Below are 21,243 nucleotides of genomic sequence, written 5' to 3' on the forward strand. Positions count from 1 at the left end.
CAGCCTTGAGGAACCAAGTGGCCTACCCGTGTTCCTATTCCTTAGGGTTTTACAGTCGTGACTGGAGACGTTTCCATTTGTCTACTGCCCTTGTTGTTATAGTTAATGGAGATTGTAGGCTTGGATGGTGCTATCAAAGGAGCACTGGTGATTGGCATCTTACAGGTGGTACACACTGATGCCCCTGTGGTGAAGGGAGTCATGCATGGGGCAGCTTTGTCCCACATAGTGTCAAAACATCAAACTCATTGTTCTGTACTTACTGATGCCTCTTTGTCTTACTCTTGCAGAAGACTGGGACATGTTAGATGTTGATGAGGACGAGAAGCTGACTGGAGAGGAAGAGTTTGAGTTGTTGGCTGGACCCCTTGGCTTGAATGAACGAAGAATTGTACCTGAGCCAGTGCAGTTTCCTGACAGTGATCCACTGGGAGCATCTGTTGCCATGGTAACAGCAACCAACAGCATGGAAGAAACACTTATGCAAATAGGTTAGTGCAATGACAATTTACAGTGAAATAATGTTGGAATTGTTTATAGCATATCATTAAAAATGTAAATTTTGGTACATTGCCAAGACAAGTTTCTCAGCAATATTGAGAGTAATTGCAAACTCATCAAAAATAAAAAAAGCAAGATTTAGTTTGCTCCCCTGCTGCAGACTATTAGTACTTTGAAAAATCAGTTTGTACATAACAATAAAGTTCACAGTTAATATAAGATAAACACTTCTTTTTAACCCCCTCTTAATATTTAATCATAGAATCATTGTCCTAGAATCCCTACAGTGTGGAAACAGGCCCGTTGGCCCAACAAATCCACACCGACCCTTCGAGTGTCCTACCTAATCTACACACCCCGAACACTACGAGCAATTTAGCATGGCCAATCCACATAACCTGTACATCTTTGGACTGTGGGAGGAAACCAAAGCATCCAGAGGAAACCCACACAAACACAGGGAGAATGTGCAAACTTCTCACCGACCAAGGGTGCAACCAAGCTGGGATCCCTGGCGCCACCTTGCTTTAATTTCTGCAGGGCGTTTGTTCTTTTACTATATTTTCCTGATTTTTTTTTTTACTTTTCTTGAGTGCTGTAGCAGCAAGAGGAATTTGAGTGTTCTAAGAAAGTGCATGAGAAACTATGTGGAACAAAGGGAAGATTTGCCTACAATGTGACTTTTCAGGTTAGACATCAAGGAGAGATGGGTTCTATGGGAAGAGTAGCTACTACCACTTCATAAGAATATCTGAAATAGGATCAGCTATAAACCATAAATTCCCTTGAGTCTGCTGGGATCTCTGACTTAAATCAATTTCCTTTCCCATTTCTGAGAAGCAATTATGGAATCCTACAGTCCAGACGAGGCCCTTTATCTGGCACACAGATAAGACACTGGACTATATTTACTGGAGTTTAGAACAATGAGGGAGAATCTCATAGCAACTTGTAAAATTCTAACAGGACTAAACAGGGTACGCAAGTGAATGGTGTTCTGAGTGATTGGGGTGTCCAAAACCAAGGTGCCCAATTTAAGTATACAGGGTCATTTAGGACTGAGGTGAGGAGAACTTTCTTTACCTAAAATTTGGTGATCCTGTGGAATTAATTGTCACAGAAACTGTTAAATACAGTTCTTGGAACTAAAGGGATCACAGGGTATGGGAGCAAATGAAAATGGGAACTGGAAGATCAGCCATGAAGATATTGAATGTTGGAGCAGGCTTGAAGGACCAAATAGCTTACTTTTGCTACCGTTTTCTATATTTTAATCTAAGTAAGACTAAAGACTATTGGTCGGTATACTTTTCATCATTTTAAACAAACATAATTGAGTATTTTAAAAAGCATTAAAGTGGTCAAGTCCCCAGGACCTGATGCATCCCAGAATGCTATAGAGCGACAGGTGAAGAAATTACTGAGCCTTGTATGAAATCTCTGTATCACCTTTAGTCACAGGAGAGGTACCAGTGGATTGGAGAATAGCCAACATTGTTCCTTTTATTTAACAAGGACAACCAGGATAAACTGGGACATTACAAGCCACTGAGCCTTTCGTCAGTGGTAGTTCAATTATTGGAGAAGATTCTCAGGATTTATTTACATTTGAAAAATGTAGACTTATTAGTGATAGTAGCATGGCTTTGTGCCGGGGAGATTGTATCTGACAAACTTCTGAGTTTTTTTTTGAGGAAGTGACAAAGATGATTGGTGAGGGCGGGGCGGGAGATGTCAGTATGTACTTTAGCAAGGTCTTTGACAAGATCCCTCATAGCAAGATGATACAAAGGATGAAGTCACATGGGATCCAAAGTCAACTCATAAGCTGGGTACAGAACTGGCTTAGTCTTAGATGACAGAAAGTAGCGATGGAAGGGAGTTTTTCTGACTGGAGATTAGTGGTGTTACGCAGTGCTGGGATTTCTGTTGTTTGTAATTTTCCTGCAAATCATTTAAATTGCAGTGGCCTGATTTCCGGATGACTTAAAGATTGGGGGAACTGAGAATAATGAAGAGGATTGCCACAGGATACAGCAAGATATAGATAGGCTGGAGACTTGGGCAGAGGGAAGTATACAGTCAATGGCAGAAGCCTTAGCTGCATTAACATACAGAGAGATCTAAGTGTATAGGCCCACAGTTCCCTGAAAGTGGCAATAGAAGTGCATAACGTGATCTGGAAGGCATGTGGTATGATTGCTTTTATTGGTCGGGGCAAAGTTGTGAAAATTGGCATGTTGTGTTGCAGAAGGTAAGGCCACATTTGGAGTATTTTGTACGGTTCCGCTCACCACATTGCAAGAAGGTTGTGGAGGCACAGTTTACCAGCATGTTGTCTGGTTTGAAAGATATTAGCAGTGATGAGAAATTGGACAAACGTGGTTTGTTTTCATGATGTCAAACAATGAGGGACGATCTGACAGAAACTTACAAAATTGAGAGGGATGGAATTGAATGGATAGTCGGAGTCTTTTTCCCAGAGTAGAAATGTCAGTTACTAGGGAACATAGGTTTAAGTTAAAAGGGGTTAAGTTTAAAGTTTGAAAGGCAAGTTTTTTTACACACAGGATGGAACGTGCCTGGAATATACAGCCAGAGGAGGTGGTGGAGGCAGATAGAATAACAGCATTTAAGAGGCATCCTGCCTATGGATAGGCCAGAAGTGGAGGGATATGGACCATGGAGAGGAAAAGGATTTTTGTTTAGAAAGGCATCATGTGTCGATGCAGTCTTGGTTAGCAAAAGGGCCTGTTCCTGGGCTGTACCGTTTCTTTGTTATTCAAGAAGAAATGCAGTTTCATAGCACTGTCGACAAGCTGTCTTTAATCAGTTTTAATTTTGAGAGTAGAGTTGGGCCACTAGTTGATTTGCAGTAGATTTGCCCTGCTTTTTGTCACAAAAAAAATCATTATTTAAGTTGTTCATGTTTGAAATCTAGGAACAGATTGATCCCAAAGTATGAAAGTGACAAATCTGTAGAATGATAAAAATAGCCAATTGTCTACTGGGCCAAAATGATTCAATGTGTAGAAAAGTAGAGAAGAGACATATTAGAAAATTGAGATAACACTAACTACAGCAGAAAATTTGTAGGATATTCATCTGAGCAGTAAGCATTATTCCCTGTCTTTCCTGAGTTAGGGGGTCAGTTGCTCAAAATCATTGAGAATTTGGGGAGATGTTGCATTAGTGTCTTTATTTAAAGATTTGTTAGAGCACAGACAATGTAGTTACACAATCTAGAAGCAATTGTCAGCTTTTTGCCCCTTTGAGCCAGTCTACCATTCACTATGGCCAATCCTGTATCTTAAAGTCACATTCCTATTTTCTGCCCATACACCTTGATGCCTTTAAACTCTACAAATGTTTATCTCTCTCTTTCTTGAATATATTCAGTAATTTGTGGTCGAAAATTCCAAATGTTCCTACCCCTTTTGAGTAATGTGGTTTTCTTTATCTCAGTTCTAAATGGCCTTTCCCCATTATCCTGAGTCTGTGTCCCCTGGTTAGATACTCCCCAACTAGAGAAGACATACTCCCTGTTGTTAGTCTGTTCAGCCCTGTTAGGATTTTGTGCATTTCAATCGCATCCTGTCTCCTCCTTCTAAACTCTAGTGAATAAACAAAATAAATAAACTCCTGAACTCTTGTTGGTGAGGCTCTTCTGGAGTACTTTGTCCAGTTTTGGTGTCTCTGCTCTTGGAAGGATGTGATTTAAGCTGGAGAAGGTTCTGAAGAGATTTACCAAGATGCTGGGAATGGACGGTTTGTGTTGTAGGGAGAGGCTGGATTAGCTGAGGATTTCTTTCACTGGACGTAGGAGGTTGAGGGGTGACTTTTTGTAGAGATTTACAAAATCATGAGCGATATAAATGAAGTGTCTTTTCTTTAGGTTGGGGATTTGAAGACTTGGGGGCATATTTTAAGGTGAAAGCAGAATGATTTTAAAAAAGACATGAGGGACAATTTGTTTTACACAGCACGTGGTTTGTGTGTGGAATGAACCACCGGTGGAAGTGATGGATGCAGGTACGGTTACAACATTTAAAAGACCTTTGGATAAGTATGTGATTAATAAATATTTGGTGGGATATGGGCTAGGTAGATGGAATTAATTTCGTTTGAGCTTACGGCCAGTATGAACTGGTTGGACTGAAGGTTCTGTTTCTGTGCTGTATCACTCTCATGTACAGGCCCAGACAAACCAACTTTACTTCATTGGATAATCCTGCCTTTCCTGGCTCCAGCTGAATGAACCTCTGCTGCACTCCCTCTGTGTAAAGTATGCCCTGTATGACTGCAAGAAGACCTCCCTTGTTTTGAACTCTCATTCCCTTACACTGAAGACCATATTATTTGCCTTCCTAACTGCTTGCTACACCTTTTTTATTTACTTGTGGCATGTGGGCATCGCTGGTTGGGCAACATTTATTAACCAGCATGACAATGTGATGGTGAGTTGCCTTCTTGAACCACTACAGTCCACATGCTGTTGATAGGTCTTTGCAGGGCAAAGGGAAGAAATTCCAAAATTTTGGCCCAGTGACACACTAATGGCATTTTATTTCACAGTCAGGATGGTGAGTAGCTTGGAGAGGAGCTTGCAGGTAATAATGTTCCTATGTATCTGCTGCCCTTGTCCTTTTGGATGTAAGTATTTCCGAGTTTGGAAAGTCCTCTCTAAGGAGCTTGGGTGAAGTTCAGCAGTGCATCTCCTAGAATATGTGTACTACTGCTACTGAGCATCTGTGGTGGAGGGAGTGGGGATTTGTGTATGCAGTGCAATCAAATCGGCTGCTTTGTCCTGGATGGTGTCAAGCTTGCGCATTGTTGGAAGTGCACCTTTTCAGACAAGTGGGGAGTATTCCATCACAATCCTGACTTCTACCTTTATAGATAGACAACCTTTTAGTGAGTCAGGCAGTGAGTTACTCGCTGCAGTATTCCAAGAATCTGACCTGCTTTTGTAGTCACTGTGTTTATGTGGGGAGATCTACTGAATTTTTGGTCAATGCTAACCATAAGGATGTTAATGGTAGGGGATTTAGTGATGGTAGAACCATTGAGTGTCAAGGGGCGATGATTAGATTGTCTCTTATGGGAGATGGTTATTGGTCAGCTTTTGTGTTTCGCACGTGTTGCTTACCACTTGTTAGACCAAGGCTGAATATTGTCCAGATCCTGTCGCATTTGAACATGGGCTAACTTAGTATCTGAGGGCAACACTGTGGCTCAGTGATTAGCACTGTTGCCTCTGCACACAGGGATCTGGGTTCAATTCCACCTTCGGGTTACTATCTGTGTGGAGTTTGCATATTCTCCCCACGGATTTCCCCTAGGTGCTCTAGTTTCCTCCTTCAGTCCAAAGGTGTTCAAGTTAGGTGGATTAGCCGTGCTGAATTACCCATAGTGTTCAGGGATGTGTAGGTTAGGTGGATTAGATTTGAGAAATGGAGGGTTTCAGGGCGAGGGATGGGGGTTGGGTCTGGGTGAGATGCTTTTCAGAGGGTCAGTGTGGACTTGTTGGACTGAATGGTTTCCATATTGTTCTATGGAAAGGTGTCATGAATAATGCTGAACACTGTGCAACCATTGGCAAATATCCCCATTAATGACCCTATGATGTAGGGAAGGTAATTAATAAAGCAGCTAAAGATGCTTGGGCTAGGACACTATCCTGCGAACTCCTGCAGAAATATTCTGGAGCTGAGAAGACTGACCACCAACAACCACAAACATATGACAGGTATAACTCCAACCAGCAGAGAGTTTGCCCCCGATTCCCACTGATTCCGGTTTTGTTCAAGTTTCTTGATGCCATGCTTAGTCAAACACAGCCTTGTTGTCAAGGTCTGTCACTCTCACTTCACCTCTGGAATTGAACTATTTTGTCCACGTTTGAACTAAGGCTCTCATGAGGCCAGGAGCTGAGTGGCCTTGACAGAATCCAAACTGGGCGTCACTGAGCACGTTACTGCTGAGCAGGTGCTGCTTGATAGCACTATTGATAATGTCTTCCATCACTTTACCTGCCTACCTCCTTTCAATGACTGATGTACAAGGGCACTCATCCCTCTGTATTTACAGTTCCCAGTGCATTGGAATCCATTGTAAGAGCAATCTATTGCTCTTTCTGTCTGTTTTTCTCTGTGAAGAAAAACACCATTCAAAGTTTCCCCGCTTTGAATACCCGCATTGTCCTGCATCTGCACACTCACTCAACTTGTCTAAACTCCTCAAAGTCCTCTTGCATGCTGCTCACAACTCAGTTCCAAGCAACTTTGTGTCACCAGAAAACTTAGAAATATTTCATTTGGTTCCATTATCCATTGTCAGAAATATATATTGTGAATAGTTGGCCCTAAACAATAATCTTTGCAGTATCTCATTAATTTTTGCCTGCCATATAGAGCAAGACCCCTTTATTCCCACACTGGTTCTTGCCTATTAGCATATTGTCCCCTATCATATAACAAGAACTGCCAATGCTGGAGTCTGTGATAACAAGAAAAATCTGAAGAAGGGTCCAGATCCGAAACGTCAGCTTTCCTACTCCTCTGATGCTGCCTGGCCTGCTGTGTTCCTCCGGCTCCACACCTAGTTATTCTTTCCCCCTATCATGGTGGCTCTGGTTAGCACTGCTGCCTCACGGCGTCAGGGATCTGGGATAGATTCCAGCCTGGACGTTTGTGTGGAGTTTGTGCATTCTCCCCATGTTTGCATGGGTTTCCTCTGTGTGCTCCAGTTTCCTCCCACAGTCCAAAGATGTACAGGTGGATTGGCCATGCTAAGTTGCCCATAGTGTCCAGGGCATGCACTGGAGCTGTGGAGGTTAACACAGGGTGACAGGGATAGGGTAGGAGGGATGCGTCTGGGTGAGATGCTCATCAGAGGGCCTGTGTGGACTCGATGGTCCAAATTGCCGCCCCCTATGCGAGGGAGGGATTTTTTGATCCCATGTGCTTTAATTTTGCACAAAAGACCTTATCTTAGAGCGTGCAATGTTTCAAACAGCTGAACCGGTTGCTGCATCTTCTGAAAGAAGACTCAACAAATAATTTAACCAAAGGAGGGTGCGCAGGGTATTAGGGACAGAGTGAGGTAGTCATAGTTCAGTTTATCATCTGCTATCTTGTCACCATGCCCCATGTTGTATTGTGCCTGATGCTCTTTCATCCTCCCCAAATCAACTTGCCGCGTGATCCGTTTCTTGTGCAGTAACAAGGTAATTTGCTTGTTCTTTGTCAAGGTTGCTTTGGATCGGTAGATAAATGTTCATCTGGTAGAGTGACACTTGGAGAACAGGCAGCAGCTCTACACAATCCACATGACCGAGTTATGGCCTTGAGGCGAGTGACTGCAGCAGCACAGGTCCTTCTAGCAAGGACCATGGTCATGAGAGCTCTTTCACTGCTATCTGTCAGGTAGGTGGATCTTTAAGTTTTTATTAAAAGATTGTTCAGTGAATTTTTTTTTGTTCATGGGAGGTAGGCTTCTAAGCCACCGTTTATTACCCTTCCCTAACTGCATAGAATGCAGTTGAGATTCAAACAAGTTGCAGTAGATCTGCAGCCACCTGTAGACCAGCAGGTAAGAATGGCAGATTTTCTTTACTAAGGACATCAGTGAACCAAATAGGTTTTTACAACAATAGGCAGTTGTTCTATGGTTGTCAGTTTTTGTTTAAATTTTTACTTTTTAAATACAGTATGATGGAATTTGAACCCATGTCTTCAAATCATGAACCTGAGGCTCTGAATTAGTGGTCCAGTGACTTTACCCACAGCAACCGCCTTCCTGGGATTAGTCTGATACTGTTTAAGAACTTTCCCTTCATGTAAATTCCCATTTGTAAGGAATTGTTGAATTTTGGTCTGCTTTCATTGAGGCTTTAGAAAATTCTGTTTACATTTGGATGTCACTTCCAAGCTTCTTAAAAACTTCTGTGAAAGGAAACTTTGGTGTTTTTCCTTTAACCCTTACCCAACTTCATTCTTCTAAAAATGCATCAACAGAGTAACATTGAACGGTATAACATGGCAACAGGCCCCTCGGTCAACTATGTTGTGTCAAATATGACTACAAATTAAATAATCTCTTCTGCCTGCCCTTGGCCTGTATCCTTCGATTACCTGCGCATTCATATGCTTATCTAAAAGCTCCTTAAACGCCCCTATCGTATCTGCTCCACCACCAGCCCTGGCACTGCGTTCCAGATTCCTTTCAGGGAGCTATGGATTTGACTCCCAAGATCCCCCTCTGCATTATGGACCTGATGAAAGGGTCCATCAGTTGACTGTATATTTTTCCTTAAAATTTGATCTCCCAACCTCTCGCTTATCTCGATTTAACTCTCTCTGCCATTTCTCCACCTATGTTTGCAATTCATCTATAATCAGTTGTAACCTTTGGCATCCTACACGATCCACAACCCCACTGACCTTTTTATTGTCTGCAAGCTTACTAACCGCCCATCTACGTTTTCATCCAAGTCATTTATATATATCACAAACAGCAAATGTCTGAATTCAAATCAAAGAAACAAAAAAGAAACCTACAGCACAGGAACAGGCCCTTCGGCCCTCCAAGCCTGCGTCAATCAAGATCCACTGTCTAACCTGTCATGTATTTTCTAACGGTCTGTGTCCATTTGCTCCCTGCCCATCCATGTACCTGTCCAAATATATCTTAAAAGACGCTAACGTGTCTGCGTCTACCACCTCTCCTGGCAACGCGTTCCCAGGTGCCCACCACCCTCTGTGTAAAGAACTTTCCACGCATATCTCCCTTAAACTTTCCTCCTCTCACTTTGAACTCATGACCCCTTGTAATTGAGTCCCCCACTCTGGGGGGGAAAAAGCTTTTTGCTATCCAGCCTCACATTTTATTATCTTGGATAATGACCAGTGGCTGCTTGTCCTCCCCCTTAAGAATTTCATGGCCCTGCTCAGAGATGTTCTTGACCCTGACACCAGGGAGGCACATCCTATGCTGGAGACTGAAATGCGGCCACAAGAAAACCTATCTGCATCCCTAACTGGTGAGTCACATACCACTGTCACTGTCTTGGACTTTGCTGGACCCTATTCTACATCAGAACTAGTTGTGGTGCCACAGATCTGGTTGCTGCTGTTATACTCCCTACAAAGGCTATTCCCCATAACAATTTCCAAAACAGTATACCTGTTAGAGAGGGGAATAGCCACAGGAGACTCCTGCACTATATGCCTGCTTCTAGCAGTCACCCGTCTACCTAACTGAACCTGTGGTGTGACCACCTCACCATAACTAGTGTTTGTCACACTCTCTGCCTCTGTAAGCTCCTCTGTGTGTTAAACCAAACCACTGTGAGGAGCTGCGGCCAGTCACGTTTCTTGCAGACATAGTTATCAGGGACACTAGATTGCTCCCTGATCTCCCACATCTGGCTAAAGGAGTATAGCACTGCCATAACTGCCATCTCTGCCCCTTTACAGTAAGAAAGATAAAAGAACTTTATCTTGCCTTTACCTAGCTCACCTTCTCTTTGAGGCCTGGTGGTCACGTAAGCCCACACTTATACCAACCAGCAGCACTTACACCACATTGCAGCTCCTGTCAAACTGTTTTGTTAGCAATTTTTAATTAACTGGTTACTTGATTTACAATGCAATTTTTACCACCCTTTCACACCAGGTTCTTCTGTGATCCGCTGTTCAGTTGTGGTGGCTGAGCCATCTTGTCCCAGAATGCTCTTCAGTGACGTCTCTCTGCCACCCTCTGTTTTTATTTCTGCTTACTATAGCATGTGGCTAAATCAGGAAATTTCAACTCGAGATTGAATTTTACTTTGCAGTTCTTTGCAAAACAGTTGCATTTCCTTATTGTTGTGTTGCGATAGAAACCATTTTCCTTTTCATTTGCAATGTGTACAAATTATTTTTCAGATGACCCCTGTGTTTTCTTTAACGAATCACATCGTATATAACAGAAAACACTGATGTGTGTTTCACCCTTATGTAAAAGATGATAATAGAATTTGCATCCTTCAGTTGTAAAAACCAGTAATAAATTCTTAGCAAACAGAATTTGTTTCATTTTTCTACTTTATTTTGCTCAGAACTAAGTCTGTCAAGACACGTTTTGCTTTGTCATAAAACCTAGCACTTAAGTTACTGTAATCATGTAATCGTCCCTTAATCAGAAGCAATTATTTTTGTGATAAGAAATTTTGAGTGAAGAATTGTATTTTTTATGGAATACTGTGATAGTTTTGAGGACTTTTTCTTTGTTTAGGAATGTTACTAGTATCTAACTCCTAACCTTTTGTTATTCCTAGTGGTTCTAGTTGCAGTCTGGCTGCAGGCCTGGAGTCTTTGGGATTGACTGATATCAAGACCTTGGTTCGGTTGATGTGTCTGGCTGCAGCCAGTAGAGCAGGTCTTTCTCCAAGTCCGGGTGCAACCAGCATTTCAGATCGTCCTCGTGGAGTTCATAGCAAAGTTAACAAACCGATTTCCTGCCTTGCCTACCTAAGCACTGCAGTGGGCTGTTTAGCTTCTAATAGCCCAAGTGCTGCAAAGCTACTTGTTCAACTCTGTACACAGGTAAAAAGTCTGAAAACTGTATATCTAATATTGTGATGTACTAGTGAAAGAACTTCAGGACATTACAATCTGAATGGAGCATGAGGGTAAGGGAAAGTGGAAGCAGCAAACAGGAGGAGGCAGTGTGTGTTGGCAGAGCCAGTAAGTGATGCAGTGAATAGAGTGTTTAATAGAAAAACAGGCACATGTGCAATTGCAGACAACTTCTTGCCAGTAACTGTGCTAAATGAAATAGAGGTCCATGTTATTCTGGTACATTCCTTCATTTACAAGCCATGCTAAAACAAAATCCACAGTACTAGAATGTAATTTAAATGTGGATAACTATATTAATGTTTCAGACTTGTTCTTCAGCTTAACTTTTGGTTTATTGTGTAAACATTTGAGAAAAAGCATTTTTTATTTAGTCTTATTTTGGGTCTTTTTTTCATACAATGGGCGTAACATCTGGAAGGGAAAGGGATTTGTCCATTATTGTGCATCAAATTATTGTCCATTATTGGCTAGATACATGAAAAGGAAAGGTTTGGAGTGATATGAACCAGGAGCAGGCAGGTGAGACAAGTTTAGTTGGAATTATGTCCGTTGTGGACTGGTTGGACTGAAAGGTCTCTCTCCATACTGTATGACTCTGAGTCTATAATCACATGAGAGAGATCAACAGACTAAACGGTATACAGCTGGTCTCCTTGCTGAATACTGACTTATCAAAGTGGCAGGATGATCCATTGTAGTCAGTAATCCTGTAATCCCAATGAAGGTAATGCTTCAAAACTGTCCTTCTTCACTCCAAGGATGAAATTTGTGAGTGTATCATTGTATTCTTAACTTTTTAAATGAACATCTGCTGTCCTTAAAATGGATGATCCTGTACCGGTGATTGTCTGCATCTTCACAAAGTTCTTGCTGGAGAAGGTCAATCCTACATTTTCTTTAACTGACTTGGCTTAAATTTGAAATTTATATCTCCATGCTGAATTCATTTTAATTCTAAATCCTTCCTGTGAGCTTCTCTTTTTTACCCCATCAATCTGAAAATGAATGAAATGATCCTGTGGGAGCAATATCTGAGATACTATCGGTAGTAGATTCGCCAACTTTAGGTACATTTAAGTCGTCACTGGATAAGCGTATGGACGTACATGGAATAGTGTAGGTTAGATGGGCTTGAGATCGGTATGACAGGTCGGCACAACATCGAGGGCCGAAGGGCCTGTACTGTGCTGTAATGTTCCATGTTCCATGTTCTATTGTACCATTTTTGCTTGCCTTCTCAGAACTTGATCTCAGCAGCAACAGGTATGAATCTCACTACCATAGATGATCCCATCCAGAGGAAATTTCTACCCAGTTTCCTTAGAGGTATTGCTGAGGAAAATAAACTTGTGACATCTCCAAACTTTGTTGTAACCCAAGCATTGGTAGCATTACTTGCTGACAAAGGAGCCAAACTGAGACCAAATTATGACAAGACAGAGACAGAAAAAAGAGGTATGTGCAGTCTTCCAAGTTGCCATGTGAAAGTTGCCACGCGAACCCTTCTGATTATGATGAGAAGCCACATAAAATTATTGACTTTAGGCTAAAATACTTGCATGGTATTTTCACCCATAATGACTTTTCCAAAGTCATTTTCTTCTGTTATGCAGTTTGTCTACATACTGAGACAATGAACAGTGGATCAAAACTTCACTTCTAATTGATCTGTTTTAATTGACAAGTATTTTGCTTTTTATTGCTGATTTGAAAGTAAAAATTACCTCTATTTTTAGTAATTTTTTTAATGTAACAACAATTTATTACATAACTTAATTGATCAATTATGAGCTTTTAGCAAGGTTAGTGCAATACCATTGCTTTGTTTTCTTGGCCATCATTCACTGGGGATTGTCTCATTGTTTTGTTTAAGCAGGTTTTATTGCCCATTTGTATGTCCATCCTTCCTATGATCCTTCTGCTGTAGGACCTCTGGAGCTGGCTAATGCCTTAGCAGCTTGCTGCCTATCATCTAGGCTGTCTTCCCAGCACAGACAATGGGCTGCTCAGCAGCTTGTTCGGACTCTTGCATCACACGATCGTGACAACCAGAGCAAACCACAGACTTATGCTGATATGTCTGGGGACCTACGGAAATGTCCATTCATCAAGCTTGAAGCACACCAGAATAGGGTAAGAAGTACATTTTCATGCTCTAAGTTTTAACCGAGAGAAATGTTTTGCAAAATATTTCAACCATGTTAGCTTACAATAAGCTAGTATTGAAGATCTCAGACTATAAATATTTGATGTTCACAAGAACATAAGAACTAGGAGCAGGCGTAGGCCATCTGGCCCCTCAAGCCTGCCCTGCCATTTTATTAAATCATGGCTGATTATGATCATGAGACTCAGCTCCACTTACCCACCCACTTACCATAAACCCTTAATTCCTTTACTGTTCAAAAATTTGTCTAACCTTGCCTTAAAAACATTCAGTGAGGTAGCTTCAACTGCTTCACCGGGCAGGGAATTCCACAGATTCACAACCCTTTGGGTGAAGAGGTTCCTCCTGACCTCAGTCCTACATCTGCTTCCCTTTATTTTGAGGCAATGCCCTTCGGTCCTAGTATCAATACCATACTGAAGTTATTTGCTTAGATCATGAATTGCATGGAAGTGAGTTGCTGTGGTCTCAGTTTGGTGAATGTCAGGAAAAATCTTGGCATTAATCATCGTCACCAACTGCAGACAGCCTTGAAGGGAGAAGTGATTATTTTGTCAAGGGGTTTCTGGGTACCTGGCTTTAATGTGGAAAACACTGAAGCTAATTTGCTCACTGCAGATTCTCTCAAATGGCAATATGTTAGCGACCTGAAAATCAGCTTTCTGTTTTGTTAACTGAGAGAGAATCGTTGGCGAGGATGCTAGGGAGAACTCCTCTTCAAAATTATGCCTTAGGATCTTACATGTCTTGTGAGTAGGTAGCTAGCGCCTTCATTTAACATGCATTCATAAGATAGAATCTCCAACTGCAGCTCCTTCAGTACGGGGGTGTTAACCTAGATCAGAAGAGGAAATACTAGATGGGAGAGGATCGTGGTGATGAGAGCTGCTCTTGATTTTGAGATTTTTTTTCAGTGCTGATTTGACTTACTTCCTTCCTTGGGATAATACTTGCTATTGTTTTTTAAGTTTTGCAAAATTTTTGGAACTTTTTAACTATAAGAAAAATCAAAAAACTACTTCAGAAGGGAGGAAGGAGAGATAATTTCAGATGAGTGACCATGTGGCAAAGTCAAAGACTGAGGAATTGCACCAAGCTTGCAGATCAGCTTTTTAAGCATCACCTAACAAGTATAGTTTCACAGTTGTCAGACAGAAATTGCACAAGGGCTGTGAATATTGCGTTTCACTGAAAGAGCAAACAAGCAGTGCAATTTTGTGACTCAAGTGGGTGGTCTAATATCCAGCATCAGGTATAGCTGCGGAGGTATTAGTGATTTGAAAAAATATCACTGCCCGAAGCTACAGGAATAAAGAAATAAATATTTTAAGACTTGTATAAAACTTCCTAATGTGTTTTTTGTAAATCTGAAATAGTGAGTAAGGCGAGGCTTTATTTTTTGTTATGTTTATACTGTGATTTGTCTGTTAATTAATTTTTAATATTAAGGTTTGGTAGTTTGTTATTCCAGAACTGTGTTTATGAGCAATGTAAGGCTAGGATAACGGTGTGTTTTTGAGCAAGGTGTATTGTTTGTTTTTAGGTAATTTCTGGCTCTGTAGATTGTTAAAGGGACAGAAATGTCTTTTACAGGGTGATGAGCTCTTTCCTTCAGAGGTGAGCAATCAGGGAGAATTTGTGTTTCTGGAGACAGGATTCACCAGCAGACACAATCGGACAGCTTTGATCAATTGGAGCAGCAGTTAGAGGCGATGAGGAGCTTACAAGAAAAAGTAGGTATGCTGGATTATAGGTTTAGGAAGGCGGAGACACTACAGATGCAGGCAGATAGTTGACTGCTCTAATGGTAGGAGACGTAGCCACGTAGTACAGGAGTCTGCTGTGTCCCCATTTCAAACAGCTATGCCGTTTGAATACAGTAGGGGCAGGGGATGCCCTCTGACAGAAGCATAGCATTGACAGCCAGGTTTCTGGTACCGTGATTAGTTCAACTGTAATAAGGGGTTTGTTAGGTTCCAAGCAATTAGTCATAATAGTCTGGAGCACAGACAAACACATTTCTGTGGCCATCAGCAAGGTGTGTTGTCTCCCTGCTGCCAGGGTCCAGGAATTCTTGGAGTCGGTGCAAAGTACTCTGAAAGGAGAGAATGACCAGCTGGAGATCATTGTGCACGTTGGTACTGACGACATTTGGTAGGGAAAGGAATGAGGTTCTGCAGGCAGAATGTAGGAACCTCTGCAGGAGGTTAGAAAAGCAGGTCCTCAAGGGTGTTAACATCTGGACTACTATCAGTGTAATGTGCCAGTGAGAGTAGGAACAGCAGGATAAAGCAGAGAATATGTGGCTAAGGAGCTTGCTGTAGGCACCAAGGACTCACTTTTTTGGCATTAGGATCACTTTGGGGTAGAAATGAGCTGTGTAAGAGGGATGGGTTCCACCTGACTTAGAAAGGGGACAAATATCCTTGCAGGGAGATTTGCTAGTGCTACTTGGGAGGTTTGAAACTAGTAAGGGAGGGACGATGGGAGCCAAAGGCTGAGGCAGGTACAGTAGCTGAGGGGAGCAAGTCATTTGGTCAAGGCAGATAAACTTGGGAGAGAATAAGGTAAGACTGATAAATTAAACTGTATTTACTTCCATGTAAGAGGCCTGACAGTAAGGTAGATAAACTTAGGGACATGATTGAAAACATGGGACTGGAATATCATAGCTATTACAGAAATGTGACTCGGATGCATTGGACTGGTCCCTTAATGTTCTGGGGCATAGATGCTACAGTAAAGATAGAAAGGAAGACAAGCAAGGAAAGGGAGTGGTGTTTTTGGTTAGGCATAATATTGCGGCTGTACTTGGGGAGGATATTCCTGGGAGATCGTCCACTCAAGGTATACGTGTGGAACTGAGAAATAGGAAAGGGATGGTTACCTTGTTGGGAATGCATTATAGGGCCGTCATTCAGATCCATCCAGTAAACAATCGCTGAGTGCAGTCTCAACAGTGAATGTGGAATGACTGGTGGTGTATGTTTGTAGCAGTTTCCCTTTGCAAATATGAGATAGCTCTGAATTAAGCAAGCAAGAAAGAAAAAGAAAATATGTGGGCAGCACGGTGGCTCAGGAGTCAGCACTGCTGCCTCACAGCATCGGGAAACCAGGTTTGATTCCACCTTCATAGTTCATATGTTCTCCCCGTGGGTCTGCATGGGTTTTCTTTGGGTGCTCCGGTTTCCTCCCACAGCCCAAATGTGTACAGCTGGATTGGACTTGCTAAATTGCCCACAGTGTTCAGGTAAGTGTAGATTAGGTGGGTTGGAAGGGGATGGGTCTGATTGGCATGTCTGAGGGTCAGTGTGGACTTGTTGAGCCAAAGGGCCTGTTTACATACTGTAGGCCTTCTATGATAGTCAAAAGCAAATATGTCAGCAGCTCTTGGGTATCTATAAGAATAATAGGGTTGTAGTGGTCAGGGATTTTTACTTTGCAAACATAGACTGGGTCTGTTGTAGTGTTAAGGGCTTGGATGGAGAGGAATTTATTAAATATGTGTAAGAAAACTTTGTTATTCAATATGTGGATGTACCTGCTAAAGAAGGAGCAATATTTGACCTTCTGTTGGGAAATAAGGCAGGACAGATAACCAAAGTGTCAGTGGGGGAGCACTTTGGGGCAAGTGATCATAATTATATTAGTTTTAAAATAGTTGTAGAAAAGGATAAAATGGATCAAAAGTTGAAGTTCTAAATTGGGGTAAGGCTAATTTTGATGGTATTAGGTAGGAACTATCAAAAGTTAACTGGAGGAGGCTATTCACATGATTGGAAAGTGGGGGCGTTTTAAAATAATATAGTGAGTGTCAGACAGTATGAGTGTGAGGAGCAAGGCTGGTGTAACTAGAGAAATTGAGGCTCTGGTCAAGAAAAAGGAAGAGGCATATGACAGGTAAAGACAGCTCGAATTGAGTGAATTCTGACGAGTGTAAGGGCAATCGGAGCATACTTAGGAGGGGAATTAGGAGGGCAAAAAGGGGACATGAGGTGGCTTTGGCAAATAGAATAAAGGAGAATCTAAAGAGATTCTCTAAGTACAGGCAAAAGAGCAATTAGGGAGAGGAATAGGGCCCTGTTACGGACCAGATATGATATATAAAGAAGGTAGCCTAGACACCAACTTTTTCTTATTTTAAAGGTAAATGTGAGGTCATGTATTCCAGATGCAATTCAATTGGTCAAACTACTCCATGTTGAGCAAAACAATTTATTCAAACACTATTGTCAAAATACAACACAAGAAGGAAGAACTTGGAGTAACTTAACCCTGTTGGAAAACTTAACCGAATAGTAGATTATTTGACTACTAAACATTAACTATTCAAATATCATAACATCCCATAAGCACACCCATTGGAAAAGGCAAATTCACAAGTTTACTCCTGCAACAGGCAGAGAATCACCAGCTTTTAGTCGGAACCAAGAGAGGGAAAAATAGCTTTCACTTGTTCAAGACCCCAAAAGCAACAGCTGAAAGCTAACTAAAAATCCTAGTTCTGTGAGAGCTTGACCAGCTGCTTCTGTTATTCCAACAAATATCCTGTAAAGCTGCAGCATCATCACAGCCCTTTAAAGATCCAAGTGGTCATCTATGTGTAGAACCGCAAGAGATGGGTGAGATACTAAACAAATATTTTGCATCAGTATTTACGTGGAGGGGAACTTGGAGAAATAATAATGATGCCTTGAAAAGAGTTCATATTACAGAAGAGGAAGTGCTGGAGGTCCTCAGATCCATAAAAGTGGATAAATCCCTGGAGCCTGATCAGATGTTCCCCAGATAACAAACTGTGGAGCTGGATGAACACAGCAGGCCAAGCAGCATCTTAGGAGCACAAAAGCTGACGTTTCGGGCCTCGACCCTTCATCAGAAAAGGGGGATGGGGAGAGGATTCTGAAATAAGTAGGGGGAGAGGGAGAGGCGGACCGAAAATAGGTAGCGGAGAAGATAGGTGGAGAGGAGAGTATAGGTGGGGAAGTAGGGAGAGGTGAGGGAGGCGGGGACGAGCTGGGCTGGTTTTGGGATGTGGTGGTGGGAGGGGAGATTTTGAAGCTTGTGAAATCCACATTGATATCATTAGGCTGCAGGGTTGCCAAGCGGAATATGAGTTGCCGTTCCTGCAACCTTCGGGTGGCATTGTATGGCACTGCAGGAGGCCCAGGATGGACATGTCGTCTATGGAATGGGAGGGAGAGTTAAAATGGTTCGCAACTGAGAGGTGCAGTTGTTTATTGCGAACCAAGCGTAGGTGTTCTGCAAAGTGGTCCCCAAGTCTCCGCTTGGTTTCCCAATGTAGAAGAAGCCACAATGGGAACAGCGGATGCAGTATACCACAATGGCGGATGTGCAGGTGAACACCTGCTTGATGTGGAAAGTCATCTTGGGGGTGAGGGAGGAGGTGTGGGGGCACATGTACACTTCCTGCTGTTGCAGGAGAGAGTGCCGGGTGTGGTGGGGTTGAATGGGAGTGTGGAGCGGACAAGGGAGTCATGGAGAGAGTGGTCTCTCCGGAAGGCAGACAAGGGTGGGGATGGAAAAATGTCTTTGGTGGTGGGGTCGGATTGTAGATTGCGGAAGTGTTGGCGGATGATGCGTTGTATCCGGAGGTTGTTGGGGTGATATGTGAGGATGAAGAGGATTCTCTTTTGGCGGTTATTGCGGGGGCGAGGTGTGAGAGATGAGTTGTGGGAAATGCAGGAGACACGGTCAAGGGCGTTGTCGACCAACCCGGGGTTGGGGGGGTTGTTGTGGTCCTTGAAGAACAAGGACATCTTTGATGTACGGGAGTGGAATGCCTCATCCTGGGAGCAGATTCGGCAGAGGCAAAGGAATTGGAAATAGGGGATGGAATTTTTGCAGGAAGGTGTGGGAAGAGTTGTATTCTAGGTAGCTGTGGGAGTCGGTGGGCTTGAAATGGACATCGGTTTCTAGGTGGTTGCCTGAGATAGGGAAAGAGAGGTCCAGGAAGGTGAGGGATGTGTTGGAGATGGTCCAGGTGAACTTGAGGTTGGGGTGGAAGGCGTTGGTCAAGTGGATGAACTGTTCGAGGTCCTCTTAGGGGCACGAGGCGGCGCCAATACAGTTGTCAGTGTAACGGAGGAAGAGGTGGGGTTTAGGGCCAGTGTATGTATGGAAGAGGGATTGTTCCACTTAACCTACAAAGAGGCAGGCATAACTTGGGTCCACGCGGGTACCCATGGCTACCCCCTTTGTCAGTAGGAAATGGGAAGAATTGAAAGAGAAGTTGTTGAGGGTGAGGACAAGTTCGGCTAGGCGGATATAGGTGTCAGTGGAAGGGGACTGGTCGGATCTGCGGGACAGGTTGGGTCTGCGGGACAGGAAGAAGCAGAGGGTCCTTAGGCCATCTGCATGGGGAATGCAGGTGTATTGGGACTGGACGTCTGTGGTGAAAATGAGGTGTTGGGGACCAGGGAATTGGAAGGGTGTGGGTGGTGTCACGGACGTAAATAGGGAGTTCCTGGACAAAAGAGGAGAAAATTGAGTCCAGATAGGTAGAGATGAGTTCGGTGGGGCAGGAGCAGGTGGAAACAATGGGTCGACCAGGGCAGGTGGGTTTGTAGATTTTTGGGAAGGAGATAGAAGCGGATGGTGCAGGGTTGGGGGACAATGAGGTTGGAGGCTGTGGGTGGGAGGTCACCTGAGGTGATGAGGTTGTGAATGGTTTGGGAGATGATGGTTTAGTGCTCGGGGATGGAGTCGTGATCCAGGGGGCGGTAGGAGGTGGTGTCAGAGAGTTGGTGTCTGGCCTCGGTGATGTAAAGGTCAGTGCGCCATACTACAACTGTGCCTCCCTTGTCTGCGGGTTTGGTGGTGAGGTTGGGTTTGGAGCGGAGGGCTGCCCATTCTGCAGGGGAGAGGTTGGAGTGGGTGAGGGGGTGGAGAGGTTGAAGTGATTGATATCTCGACAGCTGTTGGAAATGAAGAGGTCAAGGGAGGATAGCAGGCCTGGGGTGGTGTCCAGGAGGAGGGGGTGCGTTGGAGGCAGGAGAAAGCGTTAGTAGAGGGAGGGTTAGGCTCATGGTTAGAGAAGTAAATGTGGAGGTGGAGGCTGCGGAAAAACTGCTTGATGTCCAGACGTGACTGGTATTCATTGATGTGTGCGTGGAGGGGGGAGAAGGTGGTATTTCCCAGAACTTTGTGGGAATCTAGGAAGGAGATTTCTGGGCCCCTTGCTGAGGTATTTGTATCATCGACAGCCTTCGGTGAGATACTGAAAAACCTAGAGGTTGCCTAATGTGATGGTATTGTTTTTAAGAAAGGCTGTATGGGAAAGCCAGGAAGCTATAGACCCATGAGCCTTATGTCAGCGGTAGGTACGTTGTTGGAAGGGATTCTGAAAGACAGGATTTACAAGCATTGGGAAAGGCAAGGACTGATTTAGGACAGCCAACAATGGCTTTGTGAGTGTGAAATCATGTCTTACTAACTTGATTAAGTTTGTTTGAAGAGGTGACAAAGAAGATTGAAGCCAGAGCAGTGGATGTTGTCTATATGGACTACAGCAAAGCATTTGACGAGGTTCTGTGTGGTAGTCTGGGATTTGGGAGAGCTAACCAATTAGATAAACAATTGATGTGAAGATGGAATATAGGGGGTGATAATACATTGCTTTTTTGCATTGAAGACCTGTGATCAATAGTGTTCCACAAGATCACTGTTGGACCCGCTGCTTTTGGCCATTTATATAAATGATTTGTGTGAATATAGCAAGCAGAGTTGGTGGACAGTGACGAAGATTATCTCAGAATACACTGGGACCTTGATCAGATGGATCAAGGAGTGGCAGATATAGCTTAGTATAGATAAATGAGTTGTTGCATTTTGGTAAGGCAAAGCAGGGCAGGACTGATGCAATTAATGGTATGGTTGTGGCGCATGTTGCTGAGCAAATAGACCTTGGAGTACAGGTGCATGGTTCCT

At 43.1% G+C, this 21,243-nt stretch overlaps 1 protein-coding gene across 1 annotated transcript in view; it reads left to right on the top strand.

The window, feature by feature from the left end:
• herc1 (HECT and RLD domain containing E3 ubiquitin protein ligase family member 1) overlaps positions 1 to 21,243 on the top strand; it is a 339,275-nt gene that overhangs the window by 199,682 nt on the left and 118,350 nt on the right. Inside the window, exons 47-51 of the mRNA XM_059640184.1 lie at positions 291 to 491; positions 7,754 to 7,928; positions 10,823 to 11,090; positions 12,368 to 12,581; positions 13,054 to 13,259. Coding sequence (XP_059496167.1) covers positions 291 to 491; positions 7,754 to 7,928; positions 10,823 to 11,090; positions 12,368 to 12,581; positions 13,054 to 13,259 — 1,064 coding nt within the window. The remainder of the gene's footprint in view (positions 1 to 290; positions 492 to 7,753; positions 7,929 to 10,822; positions 11,091 to 12,367; positions 12,582 to 13,053; positions 13,260 to 21,243) is intronic.

This window comes from Stegostoma tigrinum, chromosome 36 (genome assembly GCF_030684315.1).
Source record: "Stegostoma tigrinum isolate sSteTig4 chromosome 36, sSteTig4.hap1, whole genome shotgun sequence".
NCBI lineage: Eukaryota > Metazoa > Chordata > Chondrichthyes > Orectolobiformes > Stegostomatidae > Stegostoma > Stegostoma tigrinum.